General features: G+C 43.9%; 1 protein-coding gene across 1 annotated transcript in view; it reads left to right on the forward strand.

Moving 5' to 3' along the window:
* The window catches only part of KPNA4 (karyopherin subunit alpha 4), a 49,442-nt gene extending 47,097 nt beyond the window's left edge, over nt 1-2,345 (forward strand). Inside the window, exon 17 of the mRNA XM_069727411.1 lies at nt 492-2,345. Within this exon, the coding sequence (XP_069583512.1) occupies nt 492-590 (99 nt within the window). The 3' untranslated portion in view covers nt 591-2,345. The remainder of the gene's footprint in view (nt 1-491) is intronic.
* Nucleotides 2,346-17,117: the final 14,772 nt, after the last annotated feature.

Consider the following 17,117-nt stretch of genomic DNA (forward strand, 5'->3'; position numbering starts at 1 on the left):
TTTCATTTTTTCAAGGACATTTACCAAACTTTTTTAGCGAGCTATTCCGTTTTGAAGCGACTTTGGCGGACCTATAAGTCGTAAAATCCCCAAAAGTGAGACCATTTTAAAAACCGCACCTCTCAACGTATTCAAAACTGCTGTCAGCTAGTATATTAACCATTTGGCTGCTTTTCAGGAATTAATAGAAAGTTGCGTAACGGGAAAGGAAAAATATTATTTGTACCACCTAAGTTTTTATAACCTTTGAACAGGCAGCTGTAGCCGGCCGACTCTAAGGCTATTATTTGGCCATAAATAGCCATGGCAAACACCAGGACCACACAAACTAGTGGGATGCTATTGTCTGATATGAGGCCAGTAAAGACTTATTTGGTCACTAAGGGGTTAAGCTCGCCCTCTTTACCAAATTCTAAAGTGTGCCACTAATTATTGAGATTTGCCTCCTAGAGATGCACATGTTCATACTATGGTGTTTGTCTCCTCCACAGATTGATGAAGATTCTAGCCTTGTTCCTGAGACAATACAAGGTGGAACTTTCAACTTCAATTCAGCTGCCAATGTACCAGCAGAAGGGTTCCAGTTTTAGGAAGAATGGTTGGAAGTTAGGTACAGTGCAGCACTGAAAACTGGTTTGATCCATCAAGCTTGGCTCATGGGATCTGCTGCTGCATTAAATCGGAGACAGAAATGTGCGGACTTCATTTGGATGACAGTAAAGACCAAATGATGTCAAGATGGCGAGTGGGTGCGAATGAGAATGAGTGGCAAATGTAATGAAAACTTCACACCGAATGCTTATATAGGTTGTGCAGAGGAAAAGGCTACAGGTCAAAGATCTTCAGTGCCTGAGCGCGATCATTGATCTAACAGAGCAAATGAGGAAATGCAGTGCTGTCATCATCAAGCCTTGTAAGCATAAAAGAAAAACCTATGGGTAGGATGCCCACACAAGTCCAAGGAGAATAAGCCCAGGCCTTGCTAAGACACTCCGTATGAATGGACAGCATTGGATGAATGGCCACCGTGTTGCGGAGCCAGGCTCATTTTACTACCGTGAGGCAATTCACTCATGAAGCAGACTTTCAGTCCAGGAGTGGCGTGTGTACGAGAGTATGGGTGTGGTGCTGTATGTGAACGCATGCAAGCTTGAATCGCCTTCAGAGGGTTGATCCTAAAACCTAGAAAACAATAAGTTCATAAGTGTTACCTTACACTGGACGTGAAAACAAAGACCGCTTATAGCAGCAGATTTTGGTTTACTCCTGCAGCCTGTGTGCTTTTTTTTTTTTTTTTCTTTTAGTTTGTAACTTGTATGGCTTTTGTATATTTTAAGTTGCTTAGAAAATTGAGGAAGGCAACCCTGTGCATCTGCACCAGATAAATGTTTGATGTTATGCAAACTGTTCCATATCATCAAAGCTGATTTGTGTACAGAAAAGGACATGCATGAAAAGTCACATTTTCCCTTTATAATTTCTGTTTCTCCCCAGTCTGAGATGCCATACAGAAGAACATGATCCACACAATCCCTTTCATTTTTCATGACTATATTTGCATGTGGCAACAGACCGCATAGTTTATTTTTTAGATTAATTTTGTTGAGTCCTGTACAGATGTTTCGGTTGTGGTAGACACTGTGTCGTGTTCAATCCTGTTAGTTATCAAACATTTGTTTTCTATGAAAATGATATGGACACTTCGAAAAACGATACTTGGTGCATTTGTACTGCTACATTCAGATTACTAGGTGTGATTTAGATGCAACAATGGAGTCATGGTTTCAACACCTTTACTATGCCTAAGCCCTTACATTGTTTTAGTCTTTTTATCTATAGATGTAGGCAGCCATGAACAATCTATTTTGAGCCACTTTAGGGAGATAACTTTGTATTTTAAGACTTGCATTGACCATATGCAAGTGACTTTTAATTGGCTGACTGCCTCGTGAGGTAATGCACACTAAATTAAAGGCAACAGGGATCTGTAGAGATCGGCAGAACTCTTTATAAGGTGGCTCATTGTAGGAGATGCTGTGCCTTCTTCCCCTTTGAGCACAAGTGTTGCATGAACCACAAATTGCTATAAGACGTTCGACTATAGCCACCATTAGCATCAATATCTTCTTTTGTGTTAAAGATAACTGGTAAAACACTGTAGAATGGATACAGATTATTTTGTGAATTTTACTTTGTTGGATTAGAGTATTTTTGCAGCATTCCTTGTCATCTGAAATATGGTTACAGTATAACTCTAGGAACAGAATATAACTAGCTTGTAAAGTTATTAATGTAGAAGACAAGCTAGGCTGTCATGGGAATAAAGAGTAATCCTTAAGACACAATTTGATTGCTTTTTTTTGTCTTGTTTTTTTTTTTTCTTTTGTCCCTTCCCCTTATTCTGAGTTTAGACAGAATAGAAGCTTTACAAGCCATGATAATGGTGCAGGATGTGCTAGGGTCTGCCTATATTGTGCAGCTTTGGTGCGCCTAGTCTGTAATAGAGGACTTTTTATTTACATTTTGAATACTTCCACATAATACATTTTTGCTAATTTCAGCTAATGGAAGAAGGTAGAAAACGATTCTAATATATTTGTTTTTTACTTATGTTGCGTAACATGGATTACCATGATGATCTGCCGCAGTGTGAAGTAGAAGATTGTGTTCATGATTAACTATAGGACATCCTCAAATTTTACACAATCCTCACTGGTTACCAGCATGTAAATTCACACATCTTGTTAGCAAAAAATACACTTATTCATAGTGTAAAAAAAAAACAACAAAAAAAACACATTTGTTTGCCGGAAAAAAGTACCGTAATCATTCTGGGAAGCACATTGTTCTGTGTAAACATGACTTGTGTTGCCGAGGCCAGTGGCAGGCTATGTGCACTGGATGATCTAATGCAGAACATTAAGAGCACCTCTGGAGCACAGTCGGCCTGTGTAAGCAGGCTATCAACAAACCAGGAGCTAGTATAAACGGATGTTCACTGAGTGACTGTCTTAATCCTCTTCATAATTGGATGATATCTGCAAAAATTAGCAGGTCAACCAGATTCCTCAACAGTCAGTGAGCTTTAATCCTACAGTGAAAGACACAAATGTACCACTTTGCGAGAAATGCTTAGTGCAGTGATCTTCAGCCGATCAATAAATTGTGGGAATGCCGTGTGACCGTTCTGCCCTGGTACTGTATACCATGTGGACAACACTGCAGTGCCGGCCATTGGATACATTTGTTCTTCTGCATACATGCTTTTGAGACCTAGGGAGCACCTGCATCATTAGATGTTCTTATGTTTTATACTCTTAGAATGTGTTCCAGCTTTGTAATCCATGCAGTAGTCCCATGAAAGGACATTACGATCTTCAATACAACAGAACGTGTATTTTTTAATTTATTTTTTCCCCCCTTTTCCCACTAACTACTGAAACACAAAAAAATACAAACTCCACAGGAAATGCAATCTTCAATTCCGGGGTGGGCAGATGCATGATTTTAGGTGGCTTAAATTGCTTCTCTTAAGGTACCTTCACACTGAGCAACTTTAGAACGAGAACGACAACGATCCGTTGCAGCGTCCTGGATAGCGATCTCATTGTGTTTGACACGCAGCAGCGATCAGGATCCTGCTGTGACATCGCTGGTCGGAGCTAGAAATCCAGAACTTTATTTGGTCGTTAGGTCGGCGTGATTCGTCATGTTTGACAGCAAAAGCAACGATGCCTGCAATGTTTTTTCACAGAGCTAACAACCAGCGAGAACGATAAGTACATCACTGGATCGCTCCTGCATCGTTCTGGAGTTGCTGTGTTTGACATCTCTACAGCGACCTAAACAGCGACGCTGCAGCGATCTAGTTTAGGTCGGATCGTTGTCTATATCGCTGGAGCGTCGCTAAATGTGACGGTACCTTTAGAAACCTCTACAAATGGCTAGGATTTTAAAGTTTTCTCTCTCTCGCTGTTATAGAAAAGGTCTGCTTGTGTTTGATTCATGACTGATGTGTTCATATCTAGCTTGCAAAGATGTTAATTCCCAGCTTGGCTCACACGTCCTGCACTCACACGCATTGTGTGACCAAGCCTTCACGTAATGTAAAATTTAGTGTCAAGACCATCACCACAATTATACAGTTTTGGATTCACTTAAATATAACACTTTCTTTATTGTAAGGTTAGGCAATTAAACAACCATAACTTTTCATAATTGACAAAATTTATAAAAAAAAAAAAAAAAAAGTTTAAAGTTTTAGAAATCACTTTATTAAAGGGAACCTGTCACCCCGTTTTTTGAGATTGAGCTATAAATACTGTTAAATAGGGCCTGCGCTGTGTGTTCCTATAGTGTATGTAGTGTACCCCGATTCCCCACCTATGCTGAGAAATAACTTACCAAAGTCGCCGTTTTCGCCTGTCAATCAGGCTGGTCAGGTCGGGAGGGCGTGGTGACATCGCTGGTTCTTCCTCAGCTTTACGTTGGTGACGTAGTGGTGAACAAGCAGCGCGCGATCTGCGCTGTAATCCCTTGCATCGGTGGGGGCGGCCATCTTCCTGGGGCCGCGCGTGCGCAGATCGAGTGCTCTGCTGCACGGGGCTTCAGGAAAATGGCCACGGGATGCCGCGCGTGCGCATTAGAGATCGCGGCGGCCATTTTCCCAAAGCCGAGATGCAAACTCCATTTTCCTGAAGCCCCGTGCAGCAGAGCACTCGATCTGCGCACGCGCGGCCCCAGGAAGATGGCCGCCCCCACCGATGCAAGGGATTACAGCGCAGATCGCGCGCTGCTTGTTCACCACTACGCCACCAACGTAAAGCTGAGGAAGAACCAGCGATGTCACCACGCCCTCCCGACCTGACCAGCCTGATTGACAGGCGAAAACGGCGACTTTGGTAATAATAATAATAAATAATAATTTTATTTATATAGCGCCAACATATTCCGCAGCGCTTTACAAATTATAGAGGGGACTTGTACAGACAATAGACATTACAGCATAACAGAAATACAGTTCAAAACAGATACCAGGAGGAGTGAGGGCCCTGCTCGCAAGCTTACAAACTATGGGGAAAAGGGGAGACACGAGAGGTGGATGGTAACAATTGCTTTAGTTATTCGGACCAGCTATAGTGTAAGGCTCAGGTGTTCATGTAAAGCTGCATGAACCAGTTACCTGCCTAAGTATGTAGCAGTACAGACACAGAGGGCTAATACTGCATAAAGTGTATGAGAACATGATGCGAGGAACCTTTTTTTTTTTATTATAAATAGGCCACACAGGGATCGTTAGGTTAATGCATTGAGGCGGTAGGCCAGTCTGAACAAATGAGTTTTTAGGGCACGCTTAAAACTGTGGGGATTGGGGATTAATCGTATTAACCTAGGTAGTGCATTCCAAAGAATCGGCGCAGCACGTGTAAAGTCTTGGAGACGGGAGTGGGAGGTTCTGATTATTGAGGATGCTAACCTGGGGTCATTAGCGGAGCGGAGGGCACGGGTAGGGTGGTAGACTGATACCAGGGAGGAGATGTAGGGTGGTGCTGAGCCATGGAGTGCTTTGTGGATGAGGTAGTAGTTTTGTACTGGATTCTGGAGTGGATGGGTAGCCAGTGTAATGACTGGCACAGGGTAGAGGCATCGGTGTAACGGTTGGTGAGGAATATGATCCTGGCTGCAACTTTGGTAAGTTATATCTCAGCATAGGTGGGGAATCGGGGTACACTACATACACTATAGGAACACACAGCGCAGGCCCTATTTAACAGTATTTATAGCTCAATCTCAAAAAACGGGGTGACAGGTTCCCTTTAAAGAATGTCTTCATTCCTGCAAAAAATATATTATACTGCATGTAATCCCTGCTTTACTCCATTATTTGCTTGTATTCACCTACACCAGGGGTCCCCAACCTGTAGCTCGGGAGCCACATGTGGCTCGCAGTCCCATGAATTGTGGCTCGCGGCTGTCTTGTCAGCTTGGTGCATTAGCTCCACTTCTAGCAAACCGTTAGGAAGAGCACATCTGAAAATGGTGAATTTTGTGAGCAGCCCTGCACAAAAAAAGCAGATCTTCTTTTTTTACTGGTATACTGGTCTTAGGGGTTTTGTGATGATTTAAGAGGAGGTGTTTGAAGCTGGATGTGACAGTGACTTGGGAGTGCTTTATAGGAGGATACTGAATTGGGGTATTGTAGGAACCCATGGATCTTTGTATACTGCTTTGGGATGATTGATTTTTGTGGAAAAGCTTTGGATACCAGTATTGTGTGTGTGGGGGTGGGAACTGAATGTGGCTCGCGACCCTCTCAGAGCTGAATGTGGCTCTTAAGGTCAGAAATGTTGGGGACCTCTGACCTACACGGATATCAGAATGTACTCATTTTGGAGTGCAGATGCTGGCAGTGAGGGGGTCCGCACCTGACTAACTCTAGACAGAGGCTGCTGCAGGGGAATGCTCTGAAAAGCACAACGCAGCCTGCCCATTTCACTGCCATCATCTGTACTCCAAATGAATACATTCTGATATCAATGCAGCTGTAGGCAGTCAGACTGGGAAAAAGCAAGGGTTTAAAAATCACTTGGATGCCTATATTTTTTGTTTTTAACAGGAATGAAGACAGAACCAACAGTAAAATAATTGGCAAAGTTTTAGAACATTCAAACTAAAATTATTTAGAAAAGAAAAAAAGTTTAGTTACTATTTTTTTTTTTTTTAAAGGAGTCTGATGTCGTCTAAATTCAACTTTGTGCCCCATGAAAAGACATGGGGCAAGGAAACTGCTAAACCCATAAGCATCTCACAGGAAAGGTACATCCACACAAAGCAGATTTGCTCATATTTTTGGGACTGAAAATCCGTTCCACAATTCTGATAGTTTCTACAGCATGTGTCGATTTGTACCTATCCCATTTAGATAGGACTGTTGCAAAACTTTCTGCAATGAGTCTGCAGTGCTGGAATACACCCTGGTAGAGGGATCAGCAATCTGACACTCCACCATTGTGAAGCTAGCACTCTCAGCCTGTGGCTATCTGCATGCCAGGCGCTGTAGTTTCCCAACTGTTGGCGTTCTGCAGGCTGCTGACCCCGGACCTAGTACAACCCCTTTAAGATAGACTTCTTGTAGTGAGGGGGATGTACATAGAGCAGTTACTGCTTTTATTCCACCAAGTCATTTCTGGCTTCTTGTTCAATGCTTCTAGTTCAGGTAGTTACTCATAATCTTTCATAACTGTGAATATGTAAATAGGTAGGTGGGCAGAACTTTGTATAGGGGGGCGCTGACCGTCAATATTTAGATACAAGAGACCATCGAGTCACCCAGGATGGAAATATTTACTTGGATTTCATCATTAAAACCACAACTTCCCCTTTTTTTTCTTCTTTTTCTATTAAGTTAACAAAGATCGAGGCTTGTGAACTGTGGGAGGTTATACATGGTGAGAATTTCAACGGTATGAGCCATGTTTCTGATTGGCCTAAAAGAATTTGACCGCTCATTGGTCTTGGGGGTTCCTGTTGGGGAAAGGTGGGGGGTTACTGTTAGTTTTGTTAGAACCCCATAGCAGGTGTTGGGAAATACTGGTAAAGTATGAAATCGGTTATGGTAACTTTAATTGGCATATGGTCAAACGCAAACATGTATGCCACTTTTTTTTTTTTCCTCCCCCTCTAAGTCTCCGATTATAAGACTCCCAATAATTTGAGAACCCTGTTACAGAAAGGTTTATTTTTTTTAGTGTTTTGTTACTAAAACTGGATTTCCAAAATGAAGAAAAAAAAGTGCCCTATATGTGAGACGAGCTCCTGTTCTTGGGAAATTGTAGGGTTTGTGCACATTTTCCTATGTTGTTACACCTTTGTAATTAGGGGTATGTGATCCTCAGATGTTGGGTTCTCCAGTGAAGGCGGGGGAACTCGCATGCAGATCTAGATCACCACAATCCAATCTTCTATCTAAAGTGTCTCATGTCAGCAGGTAGAACGTGCACAAACTTCATAAAGAACTCACCAGCAGACTTTACTACACTATCATTTACACAGGTATAGAAGGGAAAAGTTATTGTACTCCCCAATGGAGGTCTTCGCTGTTATCCAGCGCCATTGTGCTCCTCTTCTGAGTCATGTGACAGCGATTCAGACTCTCTGGATCACACGGCGCTCTGCGTGGCTCATAAGTGCCTGTTACAATGTAAGTCTATGGAGTGTAAAAAAATAAGTATTTAAATGACGAATGTTATTAAATGGGGTGAGTGATTTCTCCCCCAGTGACCAAATCTGCGTGGAAAAAAGAATCACAGCGTGCACTAGCTTCCTTCATAAATCAAATGAGACTTGCCAATTCAAGTCTATGGGTGCGTCGATAAACTGATTCCATATGTTCAGCATCCGATTTTTACGGACATATTGGAATTCTTTAACTGATTTGTATATGGATGATGATCATCCCAAGTTTTCTGGATGAAACTGACTCCTGAAGCTGGCTATGTGTGATCCAGATAGTCTGACAAGTGGTGAGTGTATTAGAGCACTGACGCTACAGTAACATATACATGGGTTTAGAGGGGGGGAAGTCACCAAGCTGAAATACCTTTTGGGTTGTTAATGTAGATGGTTTTGGTCATCGGAGTAATTGCTACTGACTGGTGAGCTGAGACTTTATTTCTAAGTGGTGTAGATGAAATATGTACTTGATTAGAGTCAGGATGTATGATGATTTTACTGTTTAGATTGGTTCTAGTTATCCAGTGTTCAGTAGATTAGAGCTATATATTTTGTATTCATAGCAGTATTGAGACAACATAACCTTGTCCTGATTTTAACCCCATAGGTGCCGCCTTCAGCACTTACGTTTTAACCTTGAAGGTATAGGGTAAATGCTAGCATAAAGTATGTATGAGATCCTAGTGTGCCACTTGAAGCTCTAGCATATAAAATCTTCTTGGAGGATGACTTCTTTACCCTATTTTACCACTTTTAATCTCTATATATTTATTTGCATGGACATTGCAACCTTTAATGTGGCATGCTGATGAAACAAGCTTACTTGTGAAGGCTGTCTTGCTTTAAAGCAGAATATATGTGTATAGTGGCTGTATCTGGTGAACTTGGTCATGATGTCCACTGGCCAAGTTGTTAAAATCTCAAATTATTGAAAAGCCAATTAACCAGTTGTTTTCCTTTGATTTGACAGTGGAACTAATATGATTACAAACCTTTCCCATTAATGTGAGTTAAAACTGGCAAGAAATAAAGATTTTATTTAGCCAAAACAGAACTGTCTGCAAAAATGTATTTTCTTTTCCTTACATCACATATAACCAAATGATTAGATGTCTTTTTTACCACTGGGCTTTTATAGTGCTTCTAATTCCATTTTATGAGATTAGTGAGCGCAGCAGCTCTCATGTCCTTCATATCACGTGACATAAGTTGAAATGGGTTCCACATAAAAATAAAATGTCAATGTACATTTCTAAATACTTGGCCGAACACTGTAGCCTAGTTAAACTGATAAAAGAAAAATGATCCTATAATATTACCGTAATTGAAAGGTGCCTGTGCGAATGGGCACTAGGAAGCGCCTCTGCTTTCAGCTGGAAATAATTTATAGCTTGCACCATCATACTATCTCTGGATCATAGGAGCCACTCCGAAGTGGACAAGTGTGGAGCGTCCTCAGTCTTGCCTCAGCACCCTGGTATTTCCAGTATTGGATCAAAAAGACTGCATACAGGAGTGTCAGCACCCCTGGTATTTCTAATATTAGATCAGTTACATAGGGTAGACAGCTGTGTGACCAGCCTCTTCTTACCTCGGCACCCCTGGTATTTCTAATATTAGATCAGTTACATAGGGTAGACAGCAGTGTGAGCAGCCTCTTCTTACCTCAGCACCCCTGGTATTTCTAATATTAGATCAGTTACATAGGGTAGACAGCAGTGTGAGCAGCCTCTTCTTACCTCAGCACCCCTGGTATTTCTAATATTAGATCAGTTATATAGGGTAGACAGCAGTGTGAGCAGCCTCTTCTTACCTCAGCACCCCTGGTATTTCTAATATTAGATCAGTTACATAGGGTAGACAGCAGTGTGAGCAGCCTCTTCTTACCTCAGCACCCCTGGTATTTCTAATATTAGATCAGTTACATAGGGTAGACAGCAATGTGAGCAGCCTCTTCTTACCTCGGCACCCCTGGTGTTTCCAGTATTAGATCATAAAGACTGTATACAGCAGTGTGAGCAGCATCTTACCTCAGCACTCCAGTGTCTCCCAACATTAGATAGAAAATCCACTGGCAACACATTTTCCAACACATGAATTAGAGGGGGCCACATGTGTTTCATATTATAGGAAAGGTTTCAGTCAGTATAAGGCCGGGATCACATACGAGAAATACGGCAGTCTCGCATGTTAATACCCGGCTTTGCTGCTGTCACTCAGGAGCGGCACGTGAGGCCACATAGCAATACATGCAACCGCACGCTCCGCTCCTGAGTGACGGCGGCAATGCCGGGTATTAACATGCGAGACTCGGCCGTATTTCTCGCATGTGTGATGTACAACAGTGCATACCTCCCTAGACAAAACTGGTGTGATTTCCTATTTAAATGGGTTCTCAACTTCATTAATAATTAGAATTGCAAAAACAAGCAATGGATAATACTTTCCATTATCAATAACACTGATTTTTATTTGTAGAGTGCTCAGCTCATTGCTTAGGGTACTGACCCCATTGTAGTCAGAGGGGCTGGGCTGGTTATCTAGCGTGTAGGCTTACTCTACATCCTGCGAGCACCACTGTGGACCTGGTTTGATCCGGCCATATTTAGTATTCCGGTGATATATTTTATACTCTCAAAGAAAGATGCCTTTACCAGCAGTATATGCGACTACGGGGTGGCAAGGGACTGGTTTGCTGCTGAAGAAGATGACACCAGAGACTTGTGTGCCTCTCTGTGTTGTAGTTGATGTGTGGTGTATATTGAGCATGTAACCAGAGATATCCCAGGTTGATTTGGAGATGGAGGTAATCTGTTGGAACTGAAAGCTTTTCCCAAAATGGTAATGGTGGATGAGTACAATATTCCTGACAAAAAGCACAAAAGAAAAATTCTCAGACTTTACTCCACCATATCATTACTCCACACCATCGGCATGTCCAGTGTGTTCTACAACATCAGAATAGCATCATCTCTTGACTTCACTGATAAATAGGAAACCCTGGCACAACAACCTGACCCCCCCCCCCCAAAAAAAAATAAATAAATAAATAAATAAAAAAAAAGCTTCCACGACTAGGAGCAAGCAGCACTGCAAGAAATGTTATTCAAATGTAAAAGTGGTGGGAACTGATGGATTTCTCCCTGACACTCAAGGGTTGATTGTATTTGATCCCCATATATGTGATAAAGGTATTATACCTACTGGGGCTGCAGGTAGCTGGGACATGGTTAACTGTAGTGGCTGACCCAGTTCGGGACGGGGAACTGGGTGTTAGTGGCAAGAACAGAAAGTGACAGTCTGTGTGAGGGCACGTGAGTAACTCAGCAATACCGAGGCTGCTAGGGACAGTGTGAGCCTAATATTCGGGGCAGTGGTTTGCCGCAAATACGCTTCCGTGTGATTCCGTCTAATGGCCTGGGGCAACCTCGTGAAGGACGTTGGTGGCCAGAGACACACTCAGCTTGTAAAGCTACAGGGAAAGATTTACTCAGACTATATGGGGCGGAAGGTATTGCAATCCGGAGATACTGCTAGAGGTGAGGAAGATTCCCTAGGGCTAGGAAAGCAATTGAGAGGGATATGCTGAGAACCAGGGCTGAAGTTGTATCTGGTACTGGTGGGAAAGATGAGAACCCGTTGGGCCTTATCCTTTGCATCTGCCTGTAAATACTGTACAGACTGCCATTCACAAAGTAAAAGTTTGTTTTTATAAGCAAAGTATCTCCTGGATTAATTGCTGCCCTGGTTCCAGAAGGATTCCTGGAGCCAGAAGAGGCCTGCAGGCCAGAAAAAAAGTAGAAAGCACAACATACACAGCAGCACACCAGAACTGGGACACACCTTGTCTGTAGGACGTGTGGGGACCAAAACTCGCCCACGACTACCTCACCTGGGCATCTTACACAAGGAAGATGAGGACTACTTCACAGCTTCTCTGTCCTACAGCCCAGAACAATTAAAGGGACACTGTCACCTGAATTTGGAGGGAACAATCTTCAGCCATTGAGGCGGGGTTTTTGATTCACCCTTTCTTTACCCGCTGGCTGCATGCTGGCTGCAATATTGGATTGAAGTTCATTCTTTGTCCTCCATAGTACACGCCTGCGCAAGGCAAGATTGCCTTGTGCAGGCATGTACTACGGAAAACAGAGAATGAACTTAAATCCAATATTGCAGCCAGCGGGTAAGGAAAGGGTGAATCAAAAACCCCGCCTCAATGGCTGAAGATTGTTCCCTCCAAATTCAGGTGACCGTGTCCCTTTAAAGGGAACCTGTCAGCAGGATTGTGCACAGTAACCTACAGACAGTGTCAGGTCAGCGCCGTTATACTGATTACAAATATACCTTGGTTGATGAAATCCATCTTAAGGTTGTTCTTTAATCTTTTCAGTTTTGTGCTAATGACATGCTCGTCCTCTAAGGCAGGTCTGGAGGGGGGGGTCTGTATGTGGAGCTCTGATTAGATATTCATAATTAAGATGGCTGACAGGTTACTGATCCCTCACTGATCTGCCCCCTAGTTTGCATAATGAATATCTGTATGTATGTATCTGAATACCTAATGCAGACCCCCGACTTAGGGCAGGAGCATATCATTAACTCAAAACTGAAAATAAAAATTAACCCCTTTACCAGCGAGGGTGGTTTGCACATTAATGACCTGGCCAGTTTTTACAATTCTGACCGCTGTCCATTTATGAGGTAATAACTCTGGAACGCGTCAATGGATCTTGGCGATTCTGACATTTTTTTCGTGACATATTGTACTTCACGTTGGTCGTAAAGTTTCTTCTATATAACTTGCTTTTAATTCTGTTAAAAAAAACCCCATTATATATATATATATATATATTGTAGATTGTAAGCTCTGACGAGCAGGGTCGTCTTATTTTGCTTTAATTATTGTATTGTTAACGTTGTTACTTATGACTTTTGTGTTTTAAACTGTAAAGCGCTGCGGAATATGTTGGCGCTATATAAATAAAGATTATATATATATATATATATATATACACATACATATATATATATATATATATATATATATACATATATACATACATACATACATACATACATACATACATACATACATATATATATATACACACACACACATACACAGGGGTGAACCTAGCCTCTCTGCTGCCTGAGGCGAACGGAAAAATGGCGCCCCCCCCCCCAATCCCTGCCTCACTGCCTGTGCACACACATCCCTCCACCGGACCCGGTAATCGCCGCTCGCAGTGGCATACCGGCAGAGGTGTATCTAGGGTTTCTGGCACCAGGGACAAGAATTCATTTTGGTGCCCCCCCTCCACCAAGGACATATGCGATTTGCACACTTAGTCATGTACCCACGAGCTCCTCTCCCTAATGCTCTCAATGTTCAGTGAAAAATTGAGAGAAGCAGAAGAGAAGCTCGATGTCTCAGGACCATAAGTATGAAAATTGCATGTGAGTGAAGTGTCCATGTGACGACTACTGGACCTGCAGAGCTGAATCCTGACATCGCAGCTTCTGAATTCTCACAACGCATGCACTGCACACTACTAGGATTCTCCCCTGCCGGTGGACGGTCATGTCAGCACAAGCATGTGATTTGTATACTTCTGACCACATTCCGCCTAGACGTGCCCGGCCTCGCTTAGTTCATTTTCAATGACGGAGGCTACACATGTCTAGTCAGCACGTGACCGCGTGTATGTAAATCACCAGCATGAGAGAATCCTGACAGCGTGCAGTTCGCACTGTGAGAAGTCAGAAGTCTGCAGTCACAAAGAATGACTGCAGACTCATTACAAACCTGGACAACCCCTTTAAAGCTCCTAACATAAATAAAAACATGAGAATTAGTATCACAAATAACATTTACATCCAGGTACCTTATAGATGGCGTTGACTCTGGAGCCGTTCTTTTCTTCATCTTGTCCAGACCCCATGATGAGTTTTCTCAGCCACAGCCGTCTCTGCAGACTTCCATCTTTTCCGCTCTTTTGCAGAAAATCTCCACAAGACGCCCTTAAAGATACAAGTGTCATTATAATGCTCCGGAATAAAAAATTGCCCCTCACTATATTGTCTGCACAAAATATGACCCCCACACTGTCCCTCTTATGGTACATGCTCTTCACACTGACCTCTCCTTTCTATACCGGCCCCCTCTTCACACTGTCCTCTCACACTGTGTCCCCCCTATAGGGCCTAGTATTTATACTCCATATTTATACTCCATCCTCCCACCCTGTGTGCATGGCTCCCCCATCCTTCTCCCCTGCGTGCATGGCTCCTCTATCCTCCCACCCTGCATGCATGGCTCCCCCATCCTTCTCCCCTGCGTGCATGGCTCGCCCATCCTTCTCCCCTGCGTGCACGGCTCCCCCATCCTCCCCTGCGTGCACGGCTCCTTCATCCTTCTCCCCTGCGTTCACGGCTCCCCCATCCTTCTCCCCTGCGTTCACGGCTCCCCCATCCTTCTCCCCTGCGTTCGCGGCTCCCCATCCTTCTCCCCTGCGTTCGCGGCTCCCAATCCTTCTCCCCTGCGTTCGCGGCTCCCCATCCTTCTCCCCTGCGTTCACGGCTCCCCCATCCTTCTCCCCTGCGTTCGCGGCTCCCCCATCCTTCTCCCCTGCGTTCGCGGCTCCCCCATCCTTCTCCCCTGCGTTCGCGGCTCCCCATCCTTCTCCCCTGCGTTCGCGGCTCCCCATCCTTCTCCCCTGCGTTCGCGGCTCCCCATCCTTCTCCCCTGCGTTCACGGCTCCCCCATCCTTCTCCCCTGCGTTCGCGGCTCCCCATCCTTCTCCCCTGCGTTCGCGGCTCCCCATCCTTCTCCCCTGCGTTCGCGGCTCCCCATCCTTCTCCCCTGCGTGCTTGGCTCCCCTATCCTCCCACCCTGCGTGCATGGCTCCCCATCCTTTTTCCCTGTCATACTCACCTCTCACCGCGCGGCACAGAACAGAACTTCCTGGCATCTCTTCTGCAGCGTCTTCCTTCCTGTCTTCAGCGGTCACATGATAGCGCTAATTAATTAATATGTGCATATTCATGACCTTAAATGAGCGGTACCATGTGACCGATGAAGACAGGACGCGCTGCCGGCGCTGAGACGCAGTTGCAGCCACCGCTGGAGGAAGGTAAGTATTACGTCTTCAGGGAGGGAGGAGTGGGGGCGGGAAGGAGGGAGGGAGGGCACTTGACCCCGGAGTTTTATAAAAAAAACAAAAAAAACCTAGCAGCGCAAATCCAGTTACTACGGAATCTGCCGCCCCCTCTCTTCTGCCGCCTGAGCCAAACAAAGGGCTCAAATCGCCTAATGGAAGCAGTGTCTATATATATATATATATATATATATATATATATATATATATATATATATATATATAGTAGAAAAAAAGGAACAGCACACCTCTAGTACTTATCTTCAAGTTTACACTCAAAAAAGAGGCAGCACTCCATAGTTTAAGTGAAAAATGCGGAAGGTTTAATCGACCCACATAGCCGGGCGACGTTTCAGCTCCATCTGAGCCTTTATCACTTAAACTATGGAGTGCTGCCTCTTTTTTGAGTATATATATATATATATATATATATATATATATATATATATATATATATATATATATATGTATATATGTATATATGTATATATGTATATATATATATATATATATATATATATATATATATATATATATATATATACACACACAATCACACACACACACTGCTCAAAAAAAATAAAGGGAACACTAAAATCCCACATCCTAGATATCACTGAACGAAATATTCCAGTTGTAAATGTTTATTCAGTACATAGTGGAATGTGTTGAGAACACTAAAACCTAAACATTATCAACGTAAATTACAACTAATAGCCCTCGGAGGTCTGGACTTAGAATGATGCTCAAAATCAAAGTGGAAAATTAAGTTAAAGGCTTATCCAACTTCAGTGGAAATGCCTCAATACAAGGAAATGATGCTCATGAGTGTCTGTGGCTTCCATGTGCCTGTATGACCTCCATACAACACCTGGGCATGCTCCTGATGAGGCGGCAGATGGTCTCCTGAGGGATCTCCTCCCCGACCTGGACTAAAGCATCCGCCAACTCCTGGACAGTCTGTGGTGCAACGTGACGGTGGATGGTGTGAGACATGATGTCACAGATGTGTTCAATCGGATTCAGGTCTGGGGAATGGGCGTGCCAGTTCATAGCTTCAATGCCTTCATCTTGCAGGAACTGCTGATACACTCAAACCACATGAGGTCTGGCATTGTCCTGCATTAGGAGGAACCCACGGCCAACCGCACCAGCATATGGTCTCACAAGGGGTCTGCGGATCTCATTTTGGTACCTAATGGCAGTCAGGCTACCTCTAGCGAGCACATGGAGGGCTGTGTGGCCCTCCAAAGAAATGCCACCCCACACCACTACTGATCCACTGCCAAACCGGTCATGCTGAAGGATGTTGCAGGCAGCAGATCGCTCTCCACAGAGTCTCCAGACGGTCACATGTGCTCAGTGTGAACCTGCTTTCATCTGTGAAGAGCACAGGGCGCCAGTGGCGAATTTGCCAATCCTGGTGTTCTGTAGCAAATGCCAAGAGTCCTGCATGGTGTTGGGCTGTGAGCACAACCCCCATCTGTGGATGTCGGGCACTCAGACCATCCTCATGGAGTCGGTTTCTAACCATTTGTCCAGACACATGCACATTTGTGGCCTGCTGGAGGTCATTTTGCAGGGCTCTGGCAGTGCTCCTCCTGTTCCTCCTTGCACAAAGGCTGAGGTAGCCGTCCTGCTGCTGGGTTGTTGCCCTCCTACGGTCCCCTCCACGTCTTCTGGTGTACTGGCCTGTCTCTTGGTAGCGCCTCCAGCCTCTGGACA

Source organism: Ranitomeya imitator, chromosome 5, assembly GCF_032444005.1.
Source record: "Ranitomeya imitator isolate aRanImi1 chromosome 5, aRanImi1.pri, whole genome shotgun sequence".
NCBI classification, from domain to species: domain Eukaryota; kingdom Metazoa; phylum Chordata; class Amphibia; order Anura; family Dendrobatidae; genus Ranitomeya; species Ranitomeya imitator.